Source organism: Delphinus delphis, chromosome 5 (assembly GCF_949987515.2).
Source record: "Delphinus delphis chromosome 5, mDelDel1.2, whole genome shotgun sequence".
In the NCBI taxonomy this organism is placed as follows: domain Eukaryota; kingdom Metazoa; phylum Chordata; class Mammalia; order Artiodactyla; family Delphinidae; genus Delphinus; species Delphinus delphis.
Genome location: NC_082687.1, coordinates 29,999,156 through 30,017,606, shown reverse-complemented (window position 1 = coordinate 30,017,606; position 18,451 = coordinate 29,999,156). Strand labels below are relative to the sequence as shown.

General features: G+C 33.5%; 1 protein-coding gene across 2 annotated transcripts in view; it reads left to right on the top strand.

The window, feature by feature from the left end:
* The window catches only part of LRBA (LPS responsive beige-like anchor protein), a 733,083-nt gene that overhangs the window by 193,445 nt on the left and 521,187 nt on the right, over positions 1 to 18,451 (top strand). For both annotated transcript variants that reach the window (XM_060012133.1, XM_060012132.1), the window contains exons 32-34: positions 8,725 to 8,803; positions 10,925 to 11,058; positions 18,261 to 18,322. In XM_060012133.1, coding sequence (XP_059868116.1) covers positions 8,725 to 8,803; positions 10,925 to 11,058; positions 18,261 to 18,322 — 275 coding nt within the window. The remainder of the gene's footprint in view (positions 1 to 8,724; positions 8,804 to 10,924; positions 11,059 to 18,260; positions 18,323 to 18,451) is intronic.

Below are 18,451 nucleotides of genomic sequence, written 5' to 3'. Positions count from 1 at the left end.
ATTTGATTTTTGCCCCGCCTCTCTCTCTCTATTCCTTCCTAACGTAAAAGCCTTTTGGTGCACATGTATGGGTGCAAGATCCTATATCCCTAGATGTTGATTGGAAGCTCAGTGATAATAGCAGGTGAACTTGAAGACTATGTGATATTAAAAAGACCAAGTTAGGACAAAGGGAATATTATTTTATATAAGTAGTGTATTTCTAAGTGTTGTGCTATTTCATTAAAAAAAAACCCAAAAAACTAAAAAAAAAAAAAATTAATCCCCCAAAGGAGTCATCCTCTCTTGTTACTCTAGGATGAGATTAATGAAAAATAAAAGGAATTTTGAAGGAATGACTAGGTGGATTATGTTAAAATCAGAAATAATGTTTTTCCTTCGTCTTTTGCGACATCTCAGGCCTCCTATCCAATGTTCTACCTTTATTTGGTAAACCGGTATATCTCAGCGAGTTTTGCTGCTAACTTGAGTTTCTACTAGCCAGTTGTCAGGGACATTTAGTTTTTCCTTTCTGTGTACTATGTATCATGTGTTCCAGAAACAAGACTAGTATTTGTTTAAAAAAATATTTATTTATTTAAATTTATTTGGTTGCGGGTTTTAGTTGTGGCAAGCAGGCTCCTTAGTTGCGGCATGTGGGCTCCTTAGTTGTGGCATGTGAACTCTTAGTTGCAGCATGCATGTGGGATCTAGTTCCCTGACCAGGGATCGAACTTGGGCCCCTGCATTGGGAGCATGGAGTCTTAACCACTGCACCACCAGGGAAGTCCCAGGATTGTTTATTTCTTTTGTCTTTCCTGCTTTTCTTTTTCCTTTCATTGTAGTTATTTTACTTGTGCTAACAAAAACTTTTTTTCAAAGTTTTAAATGTGATTAATTCTTTACAAATTTCTTAGTGTTAAGTGATAATAGAAAATGCTCACAGTAGGTTAAGTAAAAAAAAAATTACATGCAATACTTTACATGCTATGAAATCGTAACTATGTGAAGTATGTATATACTTTTCATACATGGAAGAAGCAAGGAAATGTACTCTGAAGTTACTTGATTATTTCCATGAATTAATGGAAATTTTGATTTTCAAAATTTTTAATTTTAGTATATTTTCCAAAAATTTATCAGTAATCCTGTATTATTTTTATAATTAGGAAAGAATAGTTGTTGAAGAAAAATATCCACAAGGAAACCAAAAGCTGCAGTGGTAGTAGACAGTTTTGTGCTGCCTTGTTTTTTACTTTATTAAAACATTTTTTAAGATTAATAGACCTTATATTTTAGGTCAGTTTTAGGTTATAGAAAAATAGAAAGGAAAGTAGGGAGTTCCCATATATGCTCTCAACCTCACCCTCTCTGCATTTCTCTGTTGTTAACATCTTGCAATAGTGTGGTATATGTGTTACATTTTGTTTTTCATCATTCATTGTCTTAGTGAGAAACAATAAAGGAAAGTAAGTGTAGAACTCCAGCAAAATTTCCTCTTCTTTATTTTCTCCTTCTTTATTTCCTTCATCATTATACTCTGATACTTTTTTTTTTTTTTTTTTTACTTTGGAGAAGCAGCAATTTGGGGATCTATTTTGGACTGGTTACGCAAATTTCTGTTCTTCCACCTCCATCCAAAGGCCTTAAAAAAAATCAACTGTGATTTTTCTAGACAAGCCCCTGTTGGGAAAAAGTCAGATGTTACTAATATCTATGAAACTTTCTGCTGTCTTTTAAATTCAGTAATAGTGAATTCCTAATAACTTCCCAGAGCATATGTAGTAAATTCAGAGGTTCACAGTACACTGAGTAAAATATTATCATCTTATTTTGAATATATTACCCTTTAATTTCAGTTTATGGGGCAAGGTAAATAGGATCCTCTGATTTCTTTTAAATATATTTTTCAAAATTCATGCAGTCTTTGACTTATTTCAATAAAGCCAGAAAAAATGTTAAACAAGTAAATAAAATTGGTACAAGGGAAAGAAAAAAAAATTCATGCAGTCTTCAGAAGAGATAAGAAACAGAAAGAAAGCTGATATATGAGTAATATTTGATATAAAACAGCATAACAAATTTCTTTCTGAAGCCATTGTATATTTTCCAGTAAGTTCATTACAATGTAAAATACCCTGAAGAACCATATGCAGAATTACAAAATAATTTGCTATCTTGAAGACTATCATATTTATTGGTAAAACCCCACAAAACCCTGTATCCAGCCCATAATGTACCCTTTTCCCCCTCTTATTTAAATTTTGTATAACTTGTGGTGGTAGTGTTTCTCAAATAGTTCCCAGTTTTTTCCATTTTGGGGTAGAATTTGTAGTTCATTTCCTTTATTTAGCTCCCTTTATTTTAAAAAAAATTCGTTCCTTTTTAAAAATGACAAGTCATTCTGAGTTGTTCTTGTGATGATGGTCTTTATTTTTGTCACTTGTTTTGATTTCCATACCTGACTTTTCCTTTCCTCTTCCTCTGTCACTAGGCTCTTGTTTTCACTTATATGGTGTCTCGATTTTAGTTTATTATTTCCATTCCATTGATTGCTGCCATGAACATTACTGCCTTGATAAGAAATCTAACCCAACTGAGTGTTTTCAGTCATCCTATTTCTTACTCTCCTACAGCCCTATTTTTCGTGCTTTGCCTACTATACTTGCCCTTGTAGTCTGTTCTCTTTTCACTTGGAATTCAAACAAATAGTTATCTCTCTGCCATCAATATTTTTAGCTGATAGATTTTTGTTTTCTTTTTGGTAGATCTCTTGATTTAAGTTATTTGCCATTAAAAAAAATAGGCTATACAGTATATCAAAGCTTATTATGCTGCTTCTGGTTCAAGCAAGATTTGGGAAAAATGATTTGTGAATGAATTGATTGCTATTGTGATTACATGGTGAGCTGGGCAGTTTATTCTTGCAGATCTGGGTAACTTAGGTATTATTCTTGGTTTGATCTTGGATTATTTTCTTTACATGAAAGTACAGTTAATATCTGTCTCTGTGGACCGTAAACCTTTGTGTCTTGGGACAACTTCAGTTCTGAATTTTATAGTGAGTCAGCAACAAAAAGTGAACTGCTCATAGTTAGTAATAGATTATTGGTTAATAAAAAAATATACTCGATAGTACATAGTACATTAGCAAAAATGGGAACTTCCTTGGAAGAAACCATGTTGAACAGAAAACATAAAATATGAGTTTTGTAGCAAAAAAGTTTAAACTATTTGGAAATTTTGATATCAAAATGGGATTTCTATGTTTTACGTGTGGCACAATTAAAGACAAACTAGGTAGGACTGGATCCCAGAAAAAGAATGAGAACTTGTCAACTTATGTGAGGTCAAAGATTTTTCTGTCAAAACATTACCACCCAAATAATTTTATAATTTTGTGAAAAAATTAAGGATTTGTTAATACATTTTATTTTTATTTATTTAAAAAATTTTATTTTTTATTTTTATTTTTGGCTGCATTGGGTCTTTGTTGCTGTGCGTGGGCTTTCTCTAGTTGAGGCGAGCGGGGCTACTCTTTGTTGAGGTGCGCGGGCTTCTCATTGCAGTGGCTTCTCTTGTTGCGGAGCACGGGCTCTAGGCGCACTGCCTTCAGTAGTTGTGGCACGTGAGCTCTAGAGTGCGTGCAGGCTCAGTAGTTGTGGTGCACGGGATTAGTTGCTCCGCGACATGTGAGATCTTCCCGGGCCGGGCTCGAACTCTTGTCCCCTGCATCGGCAGGCGGATTCTTAACCACTGTGCCACCAGGGAAGCCCTGGAAATACATTTTAAAACAGTGTACATTATTAAAACTATGATCAGTATCCAAGTTTTGACTCATACAAATTTCAGATTTTAGTTTGAATAATGTTTCTTAGCTTTTGTAACATTTTATTAGCAAAAAAGTGTAATATGATAATAATGGCAAACCTTTCGTAAGAAGTGGTAAAAGATTCATCAGAAGAAACAAGGTTTGCCCTTTGTGTATGCATATTTATTTATAAAGAACACTAAAAGAGAAAATAGAGTTTTTAGTAAATATATCAAAATCTGTAAATTTTAGTTACTCATTAGTAAAGGTTTAATTGTCCAGACTACAATATGTGTTAAGATGCAGTTACTCTTTTTTCAAATGTCCGGTGGTGTTTTCAAATATGTTTGATTTGCAAAGCGTAAACGATTAAAACAAAATTGAAGCTAACCCAATGAAGGAACTAAACAGACTGTTCTTAAATAATTTATGTGCTGAGTGTTTGCTAATTTGCAAAATTTAACAGTTACACTACTTACCAGAGTATTAGGCTCTACTGTGTATCAGAGCCATGCATATTATAAATTAGTATGTTTATTTTTAATGTTGAAGGAAAATTTTGATTCTTTGCTTTATATAATCTTTGACCCAAGAGGCTTATCTTTACTTATCCAATAAAAGTTTCTTTTATTTAATGAAGAATTTTAGCTGGGCATATAGACTATCCCTCCCTGAATTGGTCTGGAATGGGTGGGGAGGGAAAGAGGGAGAAAAGGAGAGAGAAGGCAATTAAAAAAATAACCGTGTTTAGGGATTAAATATTGGCATTTGTATTAATAGTACTTTTTTGCAAAGGACATTATTTATGTAGACCCTTAGGGACCTTGAATTAACAATCGGCTATTGGATAGATGCTAGACAGATGATCTATTTACATTTTCTCTTTTGTTCTTTTGAATGTCTGGAAGACTGTCAGTTTGAAGGAGCCAGTTTATCAGTGCAAGGATAAGGAAAAGATAAGTCAGTACCATTCCATATGTTGGAAGTAGCTTCTGAATTTACGTGTTTGATCACTTGTTGAAAATATTTTTATTGTTAAATTGATTAAAAACAAATTTGTCATAAATTTATGATTTTTTAAGCTGAGTTGAAAAAATGCTGAATGTATTTGGAAGTTACATTTTTCTGTCTGGTAGGAATGAAGGTCAACCTGGTGTGAAATTACTGATATATTTATTTTTTATGTGATTTTTTTTTCCTTAAAACAATTGCTAGTTGATTCACTTATCTTTGTTGGTAATGTATTTTCTTATGATTTGAAAAGATCACTTTATAAAAAATCCCTTTCTGCTCTAGTCTTTTTAAGGTTTGAAAATTGGCATTATTTCTAGGGTAGTGTCAAGAAAGCGTTTTTGTTACTGTTTCATGTAGAGCCACCAATGCTCCTTGACTTTTTCAAATTTTGATATATATATATTTCACCTCATTAAAATTAGTCTCAATTTGTGCAGTAAAAGCTAATGTTGTTTTAAACTACTGTCTGAATTGAAGCCTCATACAAACATTTTCTTGCAATTTATTACTTCTATCTCTTTTTAAGTAGATGAGGCCTTATGTGTTCCTTTTCATCAACTTCAGAAAAGCTCAAGAAAAAATACCAATTAGGCCTTTTATTTTTTATTTTTATTTTTATTTTTTGCGGTACGCGGGCCTCTCACTGTTGTGGCCTCTCCCAATGCGGAGCACAGGCTCCGGATGCGCAGGCCCAGCGGCCATGGCTCACGGGTCCAGCCGCTCCGCGGCATGTGGAATCCTCTCAGACTGGGGCACGAACCCGTGTCCCTTGCATCGGCAGGCAGACTCTCAACCACTGCGCCACCAGGGAAGCCCTGTCAGATGATTTTGTATGCACTGGGAAACGAAACAATTTGTGTGACTTGCTTTATTGTGATATTCACTTTGTTGTGGTCTGGAACCAAACCCAACATATCTCCGAGGTATCCCTGTATTCAGACAGTATATTTATGTTAATTATTCAACCGTTTTTCCTTTAGTTTATGTAATCTTGAGGTTTTACATTGGCAAAATAATGAATTCAAAGAGTTACGCAATTCCTCCTTTAGTCATTTACCAAATTTCAGATTTGATTCTGCTGCTGCGTTCTTGATTTTATCCACTGTGTTTTCTCACAATTACATTTCAACTTCTGGCTGACTACAATTGCTAAGATGCCTTTGTAAAATGCATTAATTTGAGAGATGTTACCATGTAGAAAAATGTGCATCTTATCACGATGAAATAGGTTGTCTGGAAAAGAATTCTTACTTAGAGATTTATTAAATTCTGGTTCTTTTAAAATAAGCCCATGATTGCCATCTTTCTCTGCCCAACTTCATCTAAAGTCTGTGTCAATATTCTCCAGCCAAAGATCCCAGTAGTAAACCTTTGGTTGACTAAGTCAGTGAGGGAGAATGCACATAGTGAAACTTGGGGCATCTCAGGAATAGTGTGTTAGAAAAGATTTATTATAGGATTTGAGCTTGCATGTAAGTGCAAAGAACAGAGTCTGAAAGGATATATTCCAAATTGCTGATAGTGGCTGCCTTTGGGGAGGGACTGGGACTAGGAGGGTTTGTGCAAAACACTGCTGAATTTAAAAATATGGATGTATTCGTGCTTTGTGTAATTAAAAAATAACTAGAAAAAATGATGATTTTGGGGAGGGCTTAAGGAAGTGGGGCTTTCTTCTGTCAGAAAGCATGGGTAATTCTATGATTAAATATCCTAATAAATCTTACCTAGAATCGTGGAAGACTTGAATGAGGGTAAAGCTCTAATTTGTAAAGAAACAGCAATCTTTCATATTAAGATTTGGGATGTTTGACCATCTTTGTTATTTGGCTGGAGTTCATGTTTTTGTCTGTTGGGGCATGATTACAGAGTGGTATTGTTTTATGTTGATTCATCATGGTCATGGCATGGCTTTGTCTGATGTTGCTGTTTTATGAAATTGTTTATATTCAGGGAGAGAATAACAAGACCTAGCTCGGGGCTCTAAGCCAGCTCTTAACAACACCAGGGCCTAGTTGACATTACAGGGCCAGCTCCCAGATGTCAAAGAGGCTGCTTTTCTACCTTCTCATCTGTTTCTGCCATCTTTCTTTCTACATCCTAGGTGAACATTTCTTCTTATATCTTTCTTTTATCTTTCTGTCCACACCACTTTGTCTCCTTGAGGTGTTTCCAGGCTACCCATGCCTGAAGTTTTAAGAATAGATCAAAAGAATCTGATCTCTGATAGTGCATCCTGATAGGTTCCAGAATCCTTTGAGGCCCTCTTCCCTCCTTGTCTATAAGCTTTGCATCTTTGTTTCATTTGCTTCAATATGTTTGCTGCCTTTCTTGGTCTACCTTTCTATAGAATTGTGATGGGATTTCAGTCTGCTCTAATACTAACTTGGTGCCCTTTTAGGACACTACTTTTAGAAAGAGAAACTTTACTTCTTGGATTGCAGCTGCAAGCAAGTTGTGCATACCTCCTTTGCCTATACTGTCCAGGTTGTTAGGCTATCATCTCAGTTGGATTCCAGTGACTCTTATGGTCCCTGTGTCAGAGAGGGGCATTTGACACTGTGTGCGTGTCCATTCTTTTCTTCCTTCTCCCTATTATTGTCCTTAGAAAGAAAATGGCTCTTCTGTTTCTTCAGGTCCTACTCCTAGCTTAAATTGAATGCTTTTCTATCCCATATATCCTGATTGTTAAATGGGAACTTTATTTTTCCCCTACTTTCTTGAGCTTTTTAGAACTCTTCAAGCCTCAGTAAATTATCCTCCAAATTAGTCTTCTAGACTTTTTCAATACTTCTCATACTGTGTGTTGTTTCTGTACCTATCCATTCTTTGACTCTGTCAGAGTTAAGTTCCTGGTAATTATTTTTCTCTTGCCAAGTAAAATTTATAAGCACAGTTATTTGTTGAAAACATAAAGGAGGTAGCTCTTGTATAGGGCAAGGTAGTTTGAACATCTTGTGCTATAAGATGGTGAGTGGGCATTTAACAATACAGATATACAAGAGTAAGGACATCTGGGAGTGTTCATTGGAGAGTAAAATAAGATCACATGGTGAAAATTAATTTTACAAAGTAGTTTGAACAAAGATAGGGACATAAAATTGTAGGAACTAGAGAGGGAAGTATATACCAGGTGGGAAGATTGACCTACTAAAATATGGGGATGGAATGATTAAGGGAATCATTTCTGCAATTAACATAAATTGAGAACCTTGTATTGTGTCAGTTTGTCTAGGTGCTAGAGATCGATGGATGAAAAAGATGAGATCTCTGCTTTCAAAAAGATTAGTATACTAGGAAAAAGGACATTTAAAAAACCAATTGAAATACAATGTGACAAATGCAAACAACAGGTTATTTACTAATTACAGTGAGGACGCACATGAGGGAGTGTGTTCTGCTTGTATCATTTAAGAAAGGTTTCTCAGGTGGTTATTGCATAATGTTTGCTGGACTAGACTCAGAAGCATTCAGGGTATAGCAGAAGTTATTTGGTGGCTGAATAAAGACAGTTTTCATGGTAATGAGGCATACCTATTTAAGCTAAATTTGGAATTAACCGTTTCTGTTTTTTGCTTCAATTAAAAAAGTTTCTAATTGTAAATCTCTGTTGCCACTTGATGTTCAATGAAAGGAATCATGACCCCACTTTAGTGAGTCAGAATTTACTTTTCTATTACGTTTTCAGCTGATGGGTGGAAGGACTGCTTGGTGTGATAATTGAACTGGTAACTGAAATTTTTATATTAAATGATTCAAGAAAAACCTTGTTAATTGGTAGATTTTAATATTATCCAAATTAATAGGCATTTAAAAATGCAGTATAGTATGTTTTTTGGTAACTTGCTATCAGGATATCTTTTTTGTTTGAATTCTTGTATCTAAAAACAGAAAATCCCCTGAATGGTTATTTTCTTTTATAGGTGGTAGATCATCTAATGCAAAATTACCTGCAGTTCCAACAGTTGGTTCAGTTCCACAAGACCAAGTTTCGAATATGAGGTATTCAAGCTACTAACTTGGATATTTGTGATTTATTCCTTTTGATGACTCTTAAAAATGTCTAGCTACAATTTTTAGAAAAATTTACTTTGTTTCTTTTTTAAAAAACATACATGACGTTTAGAGGCTTGGGAGTATTTTAGAAGTGCCTTCTTAAAGATTATGAGATGTAAAAGATTCCCAAGAAGTAGCTTTTTGTGATTAATAAATATGGAATGCATAACAAATATTTAATTTCACAGGTAGTTAGTAGCTTATGGCTTACGTTTCATATGATTGTAGATTGAACATTTGGAATTCATTGTTCATCTTCCCTAGAAATGTTGAAATAAGAAGTTTATATTGATACTGAATTATAGATAGATTTTTACTGTCAGTTATCTTGTTTAATTGGGTATATGCATTTCAAATTCTAATTTGGAAGGCTGTGAATATATTCTACTACTAGGGCCTTTGTGGCTAGAGTTCTTAATCTGCCTTATTACAATTGGGAAATGCATAACACTTTAAAAATAAACGTACTTGGGTGCTACAAGTGTAGGCTTGTAGTTGTGATGTCATCCAGGGATAAGAGGATCCATGAGATAAGTAGAGAGAAATAGTTTTATGGATAGTACCTGGGAAGAGATGGTTATTGAGCACAGAAGTTTCCAGCAGCTTACCAGTTGATAGTTTCAGTAGCATCTCTTGTTGGTTGTATGAATAGAAAGTACTCTTTGTAGGAATAGTTAATAAGTAGTGGCTGTTTATATATATGTTTGGTTCATAAGTTAGAAACTGAATTTCCTGAAATGCAGAGGGCTTGTTTTTTTTTAAACTCATTAAATATATATATATGTATACCACTGGACATGGATCCAACCAACCACAGATTGAAAATATTAAAACAAAATTTCCAGAAAGTTCCACAAAGCAAAAATTTGTCTCACACTGGCAACTATTTTTTTTGATGTTTCTTTTTTTGTAGTTTTCTTTTTTAAAATTAAAAAAAAATTTTATTGAAGTATAGTTGACTTATACAATGTTGTGTTAATTTCTGCTGTACAGCAAAGTGACCCAGCCATATATATATATATATATATATATATATATATATATATATTCTTTTCCATTACAGTTTGTAGGACCTTGTCGTCCATCCATTCCACACACGATAGTTTGACATTGGCAACTATTTATATAGCATTTACATTGTATTTACATTGTATTAGATATTATAGGTAATTTAGATATGATTTAAAATATAGGTTATATGCAAATACTATGCCCTTTTACATAAGGGACCTGAGCATCCACAGATTTTGGTATCTGTAGGGAGTCTTGGAACCGTTCCACTGTGAAAACCGAGGGACAACTGTGTGTATATATACGTATGGGTTTATGTGTGTATACATGTATATAAGAATATATGTACATATAGTCACAAAGAGATATATTGAGTAAATTGATATCATTATAAATGTGCCAGTATACTATTTGCAAGTGAGAAGTTGTTCAGCTTGCATTAGAAAGAAATTGTTTATAGAGATAGATGTTAGTGAAAAAGAATATAGACGGATTCTTTCAGTTTATAAACATTATTGAGTTTGTAATTATTGAGTTCTCAGCTGGAGCTGAGAACTTAGAAGTGAAGGCATAGTTCTTGATCTGAAGGTGCTCATGGTTTAATGGTGAATAGAAAATTTGTTAAAAGATTGATAGTTTGTTTATGTTGTGATGGGGCTAAAATCAAGTGCTCTCTACTGGCCAGTTAAGCCTTCCAGTAAGAGCTGATGTTTGGAGTGGTTGTTAACCAGGTTGTTTGTGAGGGCTGGGGTGGCAATATACAACAGAATAAAAAAGGATATTCCAGTTTATGTATGACTGATTCACTTTGTTATAAAGCAGAAACTAACACACCATTGTAAAGCAATTATACCCCAATAAAGATGTTAAAAAACAAAACAAACAAACAAAAAAGTATATTCCAGGCAGAAGGAATGGTGTGCATAGCAATAGTGAATCTTTAGGTAATTTTAAAATTTTCACATAATTTTACAGTTCTATGAAAACTCATTTTAAAAACTAGAAAACTGATAAATACTAATGAATAGTACAGGTAACTTAACATCATTCTATTAGTATTACAGAGAGGCTCGAACATGCTTTGGAAAAGGCAGCTCCTCTTCTACGAGAGATATTTGTAGATTTTGCACCTTTTCTTTCTCGGACACTTTTGGGTAGCCATGGACAAGAACTGCTTATAGAAGGAACAAGTAAGTGATTCTTCTTTCTTCATACATACATTTAAACTACAGGGTTGAAAACTGAAATGAATAATAAGAGATGCATGGAGTTTTATTGTTTGTTTTCAGCCTTTGACAAGGCTTCTCAAAGAGTCTGTACATGTCTTTTAAAGAATATGGCATGACTGCTATTCTAATCTGTTCAAGGTTTTTTATCAGTGATTTGCATGAGATTTGTATGCATTAGATTTATTACTGTGTGTTTTGGGGAACAATAAAAAAAGAAAAAAAAGTATTGAATGAAAGAACTAAGAAATGTTTTAATACATTAAAATTAACTATGAGAATTGAGAATTGGAGAGACTGGTGTTATAGTAATAAGTGGGGTATTTACCTGAGATTTTACTTGAATTTAAGATCTATATAAACAATAGTGTATTGCTACATATTAGGAAAATGAGGAATGCATTATTTGTCTCTGTTAGTGGAATTCTGTTTTACAAATAAGTAGAAAAAACAGTAGTATTTTACTCTATCTTGCTTATATCATACATAGATTACTGGATCTTTTCTAGGTAGGGTACTTTGAGATTGTGTCAAACTAGATAACATGCATAGTAAGTAAGTTGCTGCATGGATTGGAAACCATGCTATTTATGGAATGGATGGAGGGGTATTGGGACTTTTTTTTTACACGAAGCACTTGTCAAATAGTTAAGTGTCTTCTAATATTAAAGAGGTTAACTCAATCAAGTGAAAGTAGACCTTGAATTTCCTCAGACAGCAGGAATCAGTTCAATAGAGATCAACTTTTCAAATGATTAGCTCTATTTAAGAGCTTAACAGACTGACTTCAAAATACAAATCTTCATTCCCATAGCTAGAATTTTTTTAAGGAGAAGCTAGAGGATTTTCATCAATGATAATGTCAAATTGATTTCTTTCATTCAAAAGTGTTTGGACTAGATGTTTGCTAAGTCTGGCTTGTCTGTATCCATGTTAGATGGTTTAAGGATGAGACACATATTCTCCTAAAGCTGAAAAATCATGGGAAAGCATAATTATCTGTATGCAAGTATCTTTAAATATCAACTTACAGCTTTAGTTATCATGACTTTTTGTTGGTTATCAGTCACTAGATGATCTCCTAAGGAATTTCTTAAAACTTGTGAAAAAAGCCCCTTTTTTTTTTTTTTTTTTTTTTTTTTTTTTTGCGGTACGTGGGCCTCTCACTGCTGTGGCCTCTCCCGTTGCGGAGCACAGGCACCGGATGCGCAGGCTCAGCGGCCATGGCTCACGGGCCCAGCCGCTCTGCGGCATGTGGGATCTTCACGGACCGGGGCAGGAGCCCGTGTCCCCTGCATAGGCAGGTGGACTTTCAACTACTGCGCCACCAGGGAAGCCCAAAGCCCCTCTTTTTATAGAAATAAGGATATAATGGTAATCAAAGTTATAAATAGGTTAATGTTCAAGATATCTGTATCTGAGTGTTAATTATGGGATATCAGCACTTTATTTGACCCTTAAAATATGTATCTATAAGAGTAATAATCATTAGCTAAAATAATAATTTCATTATCATCCCTGCTTTAAATTTATATGGAGTTGGTGATGATTGATATCATTTCCATATAGTCAAAGAATAGCACTGAATTTATTTGAAAAAAAGTTCAGATTTTAGAAATACTGAACTAAGTTTGTGGTGGAAATTTATTTCATCTGCTGAAGGATATAATTGTTTAGCCAAGGACTATTTGACGTAATGAAGTAATAAAATTTGAAAGGAAGTGAATTGATACATTGAAGGACTTCACCCTAATTTATGTTTCACATATCAAACATTTATTCTTTTAAAGTGGTGTGACAACTTATTAACTATATTTCATTTTGTAACAGTAAATTGAATGTATTAATTTTAGCCTTTCAGTATAGCAAGACATTTTGGCTACTTAGTTGATCTTTGAATTTTATAATAGACCCAGAAAAATAGTATCACCTTAGATACTCAGAAGTATTAAACTTGCCAATTCTAGATCCTGGAACAAAATTTAATTTAGAATCAATTTCTTATGGTAAATTCTGATAAAATGATAAAAAAGAGGATGATGCACTATTGCTCGTCTATAAACTTGAGCAGTGACTACTCATTGGTCTGTGTTCATAAAAATAGCAAACAAATCTAAGAGTTTTATATAGCTTATGTATTTTAAGTTGTGAGGAATCCTTTGGGTGGTGGTTTTATGCATTGTAAAACAGGAAAGTTTTGAAGGGAGGTCATCCCAGCATAGTTCAAAAAGCATTGGACTAAAAGGCAGGATACCTCAGCCCTTGTCAGTCACTAGCTGTGTGACCAGGTACTTGAAAATTTATTACTTTTAAATTTTAAATGTGATTTTTATTAATAATTTTAAATGAACATTTAAAATATTTACAAAGTAGGAATTTTAATATCCATGAACTTATTTTTGGCAACTACCCAGACTATCTTTGTTTTGCCATAATTGTTATATCCACCTCCCTTTGTTTTGCTTTAGTGTTTCAGTTAATCCCAGACATCACATTGTTTCACCCCTAAATAATTCATAATTCATATAAAAATATATTTTCTTACATAATCATAATTGCTGCTATTATACCTAATAATATTAATAATAATTCTGTAATACTCAGCCCATATTCATCTTTATTTACAAGATTTTTTTATATTGATTTTCTTCCAATTAAGATCCAAAGTCAGTTTTACTGAATTTGATATGTCCCTTAAGTCCATGTTAATGTCAAATAGTTTCCCCCATTCTTCCTCTGTTTTCATGTTATTGACTCATTGAAGAAATGTGGTTGGTGGTTCTGTAGAATGTTATACATTTTGGCACTCTGGCTATTCTTGGTGATGTTATTTAACAGTTTCTCTATTTTGTGTATTTTCTGATGGTTTGAAGTTTAAAAGTTTAATTAGATGTAATACTTCATGTTACATCATGCCTAAAGTCACATATTTTCTGATTGGCTCAATTTTAGTGATATTAACCCCCTTTTTCAAGTAGTTATAACCCGTTGTAAGAATTGATGTTTTATTACTTTTATTTTTTAAAAGAAATCTTCCAAAAACAAAGAGACGATTACTTTTTTTAAAAGTTTGTTTTATCTGACAATTACCTTAAGTGATTTCATTGGACACTTCTTATAAATCTAAGGTTCATTATGAGGTCTTTGTGATCTTAATTTTCCTATATCTTAAAACATTTTCCTAATTATCATTACTCATCAGTTATTTCTAGCTATACTAAGGACTAAAATAATAAGAAAACAAGAATACTGGAATTGCCCCTATAATCCTAGGAAAACAAATCATCACTCTTGGATCACCCTCAGTTTTCTTACTGCGTTGGCCAAAGTATTGCATTGTATTTTAAGAAGATATAAATTTGTTTTTTCAGGGGGATCAAAAACTGGTATTTGGGGAGGGCAAAAGTATCTTAGACATTACAGTGGTTTTTGACCTTCTGATGGACAACAGTACGTCTGTATAGTTTATCTTTAGCATTAAAATTTCATGGGGGCACAGTTAAGAAAAAATGGTCTGAAATGTTCCTTAGGCTCCTCAAAAAAGGTTGAGAAATATTGGTATAAAAGAAGTCTGTGGATACCGTCTTTGTGGTCTTATTTTTAGCTTTCACTGAATATAGTTAAGAATTCAGAATTTTTTATTTTCTGCCCATAATAGTGAGGTGAAAAAAATTGACAGGAGAAGACATTTTATAATTACTAGACCAACTGTGGGTGAATTTGAGGAGACAGGGAGTAGTACTCATAATTTTTATCAAATCAGGACTTCATTAATGCACAGCATATTTCTGTGGACAAAAAAGGAAATTGGTTTTCTCAGCATCGTGTCATTCAATAGGAGGAAGGACTTCATTCTACAAAATTTATACAATGTTTTGTGACAAGAACCTGGGACATCTCATTTTGCTAAGAAGGCCTGTGACAGTGTTCATCCATCGTTCATGATGGCTGTGCACCACAATTTACTTGGTGCAGTTCTGAGTGAATAGATACTAAAGCAGGTGTATGCCGAAGACAATTGGAAGGAGCATTTCATATAGAAATGAAAAAATTCAGTTGATTAATCATTCTGAATGGTGTTTATAATCTAAAGAAGAAAATATTTTGGAATTCGAGAGAAAAGAAAATGGCTGTTCTCTCTACAACAAAATTTTGAATAATCCAACTTTTCCAAAGTATTGCATTTGATGATGTTAGTTCAAGAAGAAGGACCAGAATTAATGATAAAGTTGCACCTATTAGAATTTTATTTGAAATTTAGAAGCAGTATTTTTAAGATGAATATCATGTTTATAGATTCATGAGGAGCAGTTAATTATATCCAAATTATAGACAAATACTTTCAAAACCTGGAAAACAGGGAAAAATTTTTGAGTTTATTATGCTTAAATTCTTACTGAAACTTATAATAATGTTTACACCATCGCTTTATCTTTCTGTAAATTATTTAAGGTGACTTAAGATAAATAAATAAAACAACAAACAGGGTTCTTATGTTCCAGACAGTAAATGGTCATGACCATTTTTCATGGTACACTTGAGAATTTAGGTATCTCAGTGCATTCGGATGTTGATAGCTTAATATCTGGTAAGCCATTTAGTACTTCTGAGTTTAATAGTATGGAAAAACAGTGGTAATAGAGGTGGGATAAATAGTCTCTGGTGGAGAAATTGAAGTGGTCTTTGGTTGTGAAACACCAGAAGAGTATAAATCTCTTGGCTTTGGCATTTTCAGTTTGTCTTTTTTGAGGAGACTAAAATTCCATATTGTTGAAAAATCAATCAAAGGTAAAACCAAGAAAACTGAACCCAAGGGTCAGATTATGAGGCTAGTCAGATCCCTGAGCCTACAGTACCTTGTTCACTTTCTGCTAAGTGGGACAATAATAGGATTTGTGTGTGTAAAATGAAAATTGATGCTTCTGCAACAACTTACAACTTCACTCCAAGTGTTGTTTTAAGGCCTTCCTTTGGGTAATCCTTAGAGTCTGAATGTAGATCTGAAGACAGATTTACTGATTTATAAATCATTTCTTGCTTTTTTGTCCATGCAACCAGTGTCACAAAACAATTTAGGTCATAGAGAGATGTGATTAAGTTGTGTAATCTGATATCAAGTCCCTTATTGGGATTAGTTCCTGTTTATTTATTCCCAAGGTTATATATTTTTGTTTGCAGTATTGATGCCCTTTAGGTAGGAAGCTTAGTATTAGAGGTCTAATATAAGCTCTTTTTTTGTCTTCTGAAGCCCTTTCTCATTTAAAATCCTCCATCGCCCCCTACCCATGCTTTACAGATCTATAAAATCTCACTCTAAAAAACACATGAATCATTCTAATCAAACTATGAAATGTTATTTGACATCTTACTGTCCTTGAACACTCAACCCACTGATCAGTGGTTGTATCAACCTTCCTGTGGTTTTCTAATCTTTATTATTGAGAAATAAGACTGAAATAAGTAATTTTTTGAAAGTACGAGTATTGAACTATCCTACAATATGCTGTAGAGAGACAAAGGAACATCTAGAAATCTTTCTAACTTTGAACGGCCCAAGACCCCTTTAATCATTATTGTTCATTATCTGAGTGGATATGAAAGGCTGAGCCAGATCAGGGCCTAAATGCTTTGCCAGAAAAGGAAAGGTGGTAGGAATTCTGGTTCCTCTAGAATCGAGTAGTAAGGAATAATAGTTGTAGAAAAAACCTGAATTTACTTGCTGCAAGTAGTGGCTTTTGAAGTTGAAATATATGGAACTTCCTGTAGTTGGGTAACATTTTATGAAAAGTGACAGGTTTTCAGACCAACAAAGGCTACACCACCAATAAGAGATGGAGTATTGCTGTGCCCTTCCTTTCGGCCTTGGCATTAGCCTGAGGAGGTATGGTCATCTTAGCTCTATAGAAACAACAATTTAGTCTAGTTAATGGCCTGTTTGCTTAATGCAACATGTAGATGTTCTGTAGCTAATTTTCATGCCAGTGCTGACACTGTTACCATCATTTCTACGTTACACATTTTTTCAGACATGGAGAAAAATGGTTTTGACTTTTCTAGAAAGTGAAGGGGGTGAACAACCTGTTTAACTTGAATACTATTTGTAAGGCTACAGAATGCCAACATGTGGCGTCAGCAGGTATGAGGCATCATGACTAAAAGAGGGAAAGAGAAAGAACTACAGAGCAAGAAGATTAAAGAAAGGGAATAGGATGGGATAGGATGCCCACAAAAACTTTAATGTGGAGAAAGAAATAAGGTAATTCAGTGGGGTGTGTGAGGGCCATGAGGAATTATTTTAGTTGTTATACTTAGTTTACTTTGAACTTAAACTTACGTTTGCTTAGAAAAATATAATAATAAAAAATTTTAATTTTTCTACTTATTACTAGTGTAATTTAGTAATTTAGTGCTTTTAATTATTGGCATTGCTTTTTTAAGATACTGGTTATAAAATTTCTTTGAATGTTCTTTAAAGTAGTTACTTTATATCTTACTGTTAATCAAAACTAAAGAATTCTTTAGATAGTTATTAACTATATAAAACTTCCTTCCTGAGATATTTTTGGTGAACCCAAATGAAACATAAAAGAGAAATTATAAGTGCATTTATTTATAAAAAATCAAGAATATATAACAGACAACGGCTTGCACTTCTGTTAAGGTTTAGAGTGAGGTCACAGGTCAAGGTACTAATAAGAGTGTTTGGGATGTCTGCTGCCATGAAACAAAATGGAAACTTGATTGATAGCTAGAGGGTTGAAGGGAGAGAGTGTGGTGGAGAAAGCAAAGGTCAGGGAGCCATTTCCCTTCTCTGCATGTATAACAATCAACTCTCTCCAAAACAAAATTTAGGTGATATTGGTCAATATGGCATATGTTGTGCACATTTCTATGAGTATTGTGAAATGTCAGTATATATGAAGTTATAATAAATGTTTTAGTAATTTGAAAGCTGAAATGAAATTGGCTACAAAAAATTGTGGTTTTGATGCCAAGTTTAAAGTAATTACAGAATGTTTTGTTTACACATATGATCAAATATGTATAGGTTTGGTTCTTAGCAAGAAGTTAAATTTTATTTTAAAACCAATTTGGACAAAGTTGTATAAGAAATAAATCCCTTGTTTTTTACTTTGTAATTTAAAAAAAAATTCTCTTTGATATAGGTCTGGTTTGCATGAAGTCTAGTAGTTCAGTTGTGGAATTGGTTATGCTACTGTGTTCTCAGGTGAGTGACAAGAATCAATGTTGAATTAAAAGTAAATTCTCAAGTGAATTCATTTTGCAAGAAAGTTAAAATTGATTAGAAATTTTTGCTACAATAGTTTTGTGCTTGCAGTTTTAAAATAATTTATTT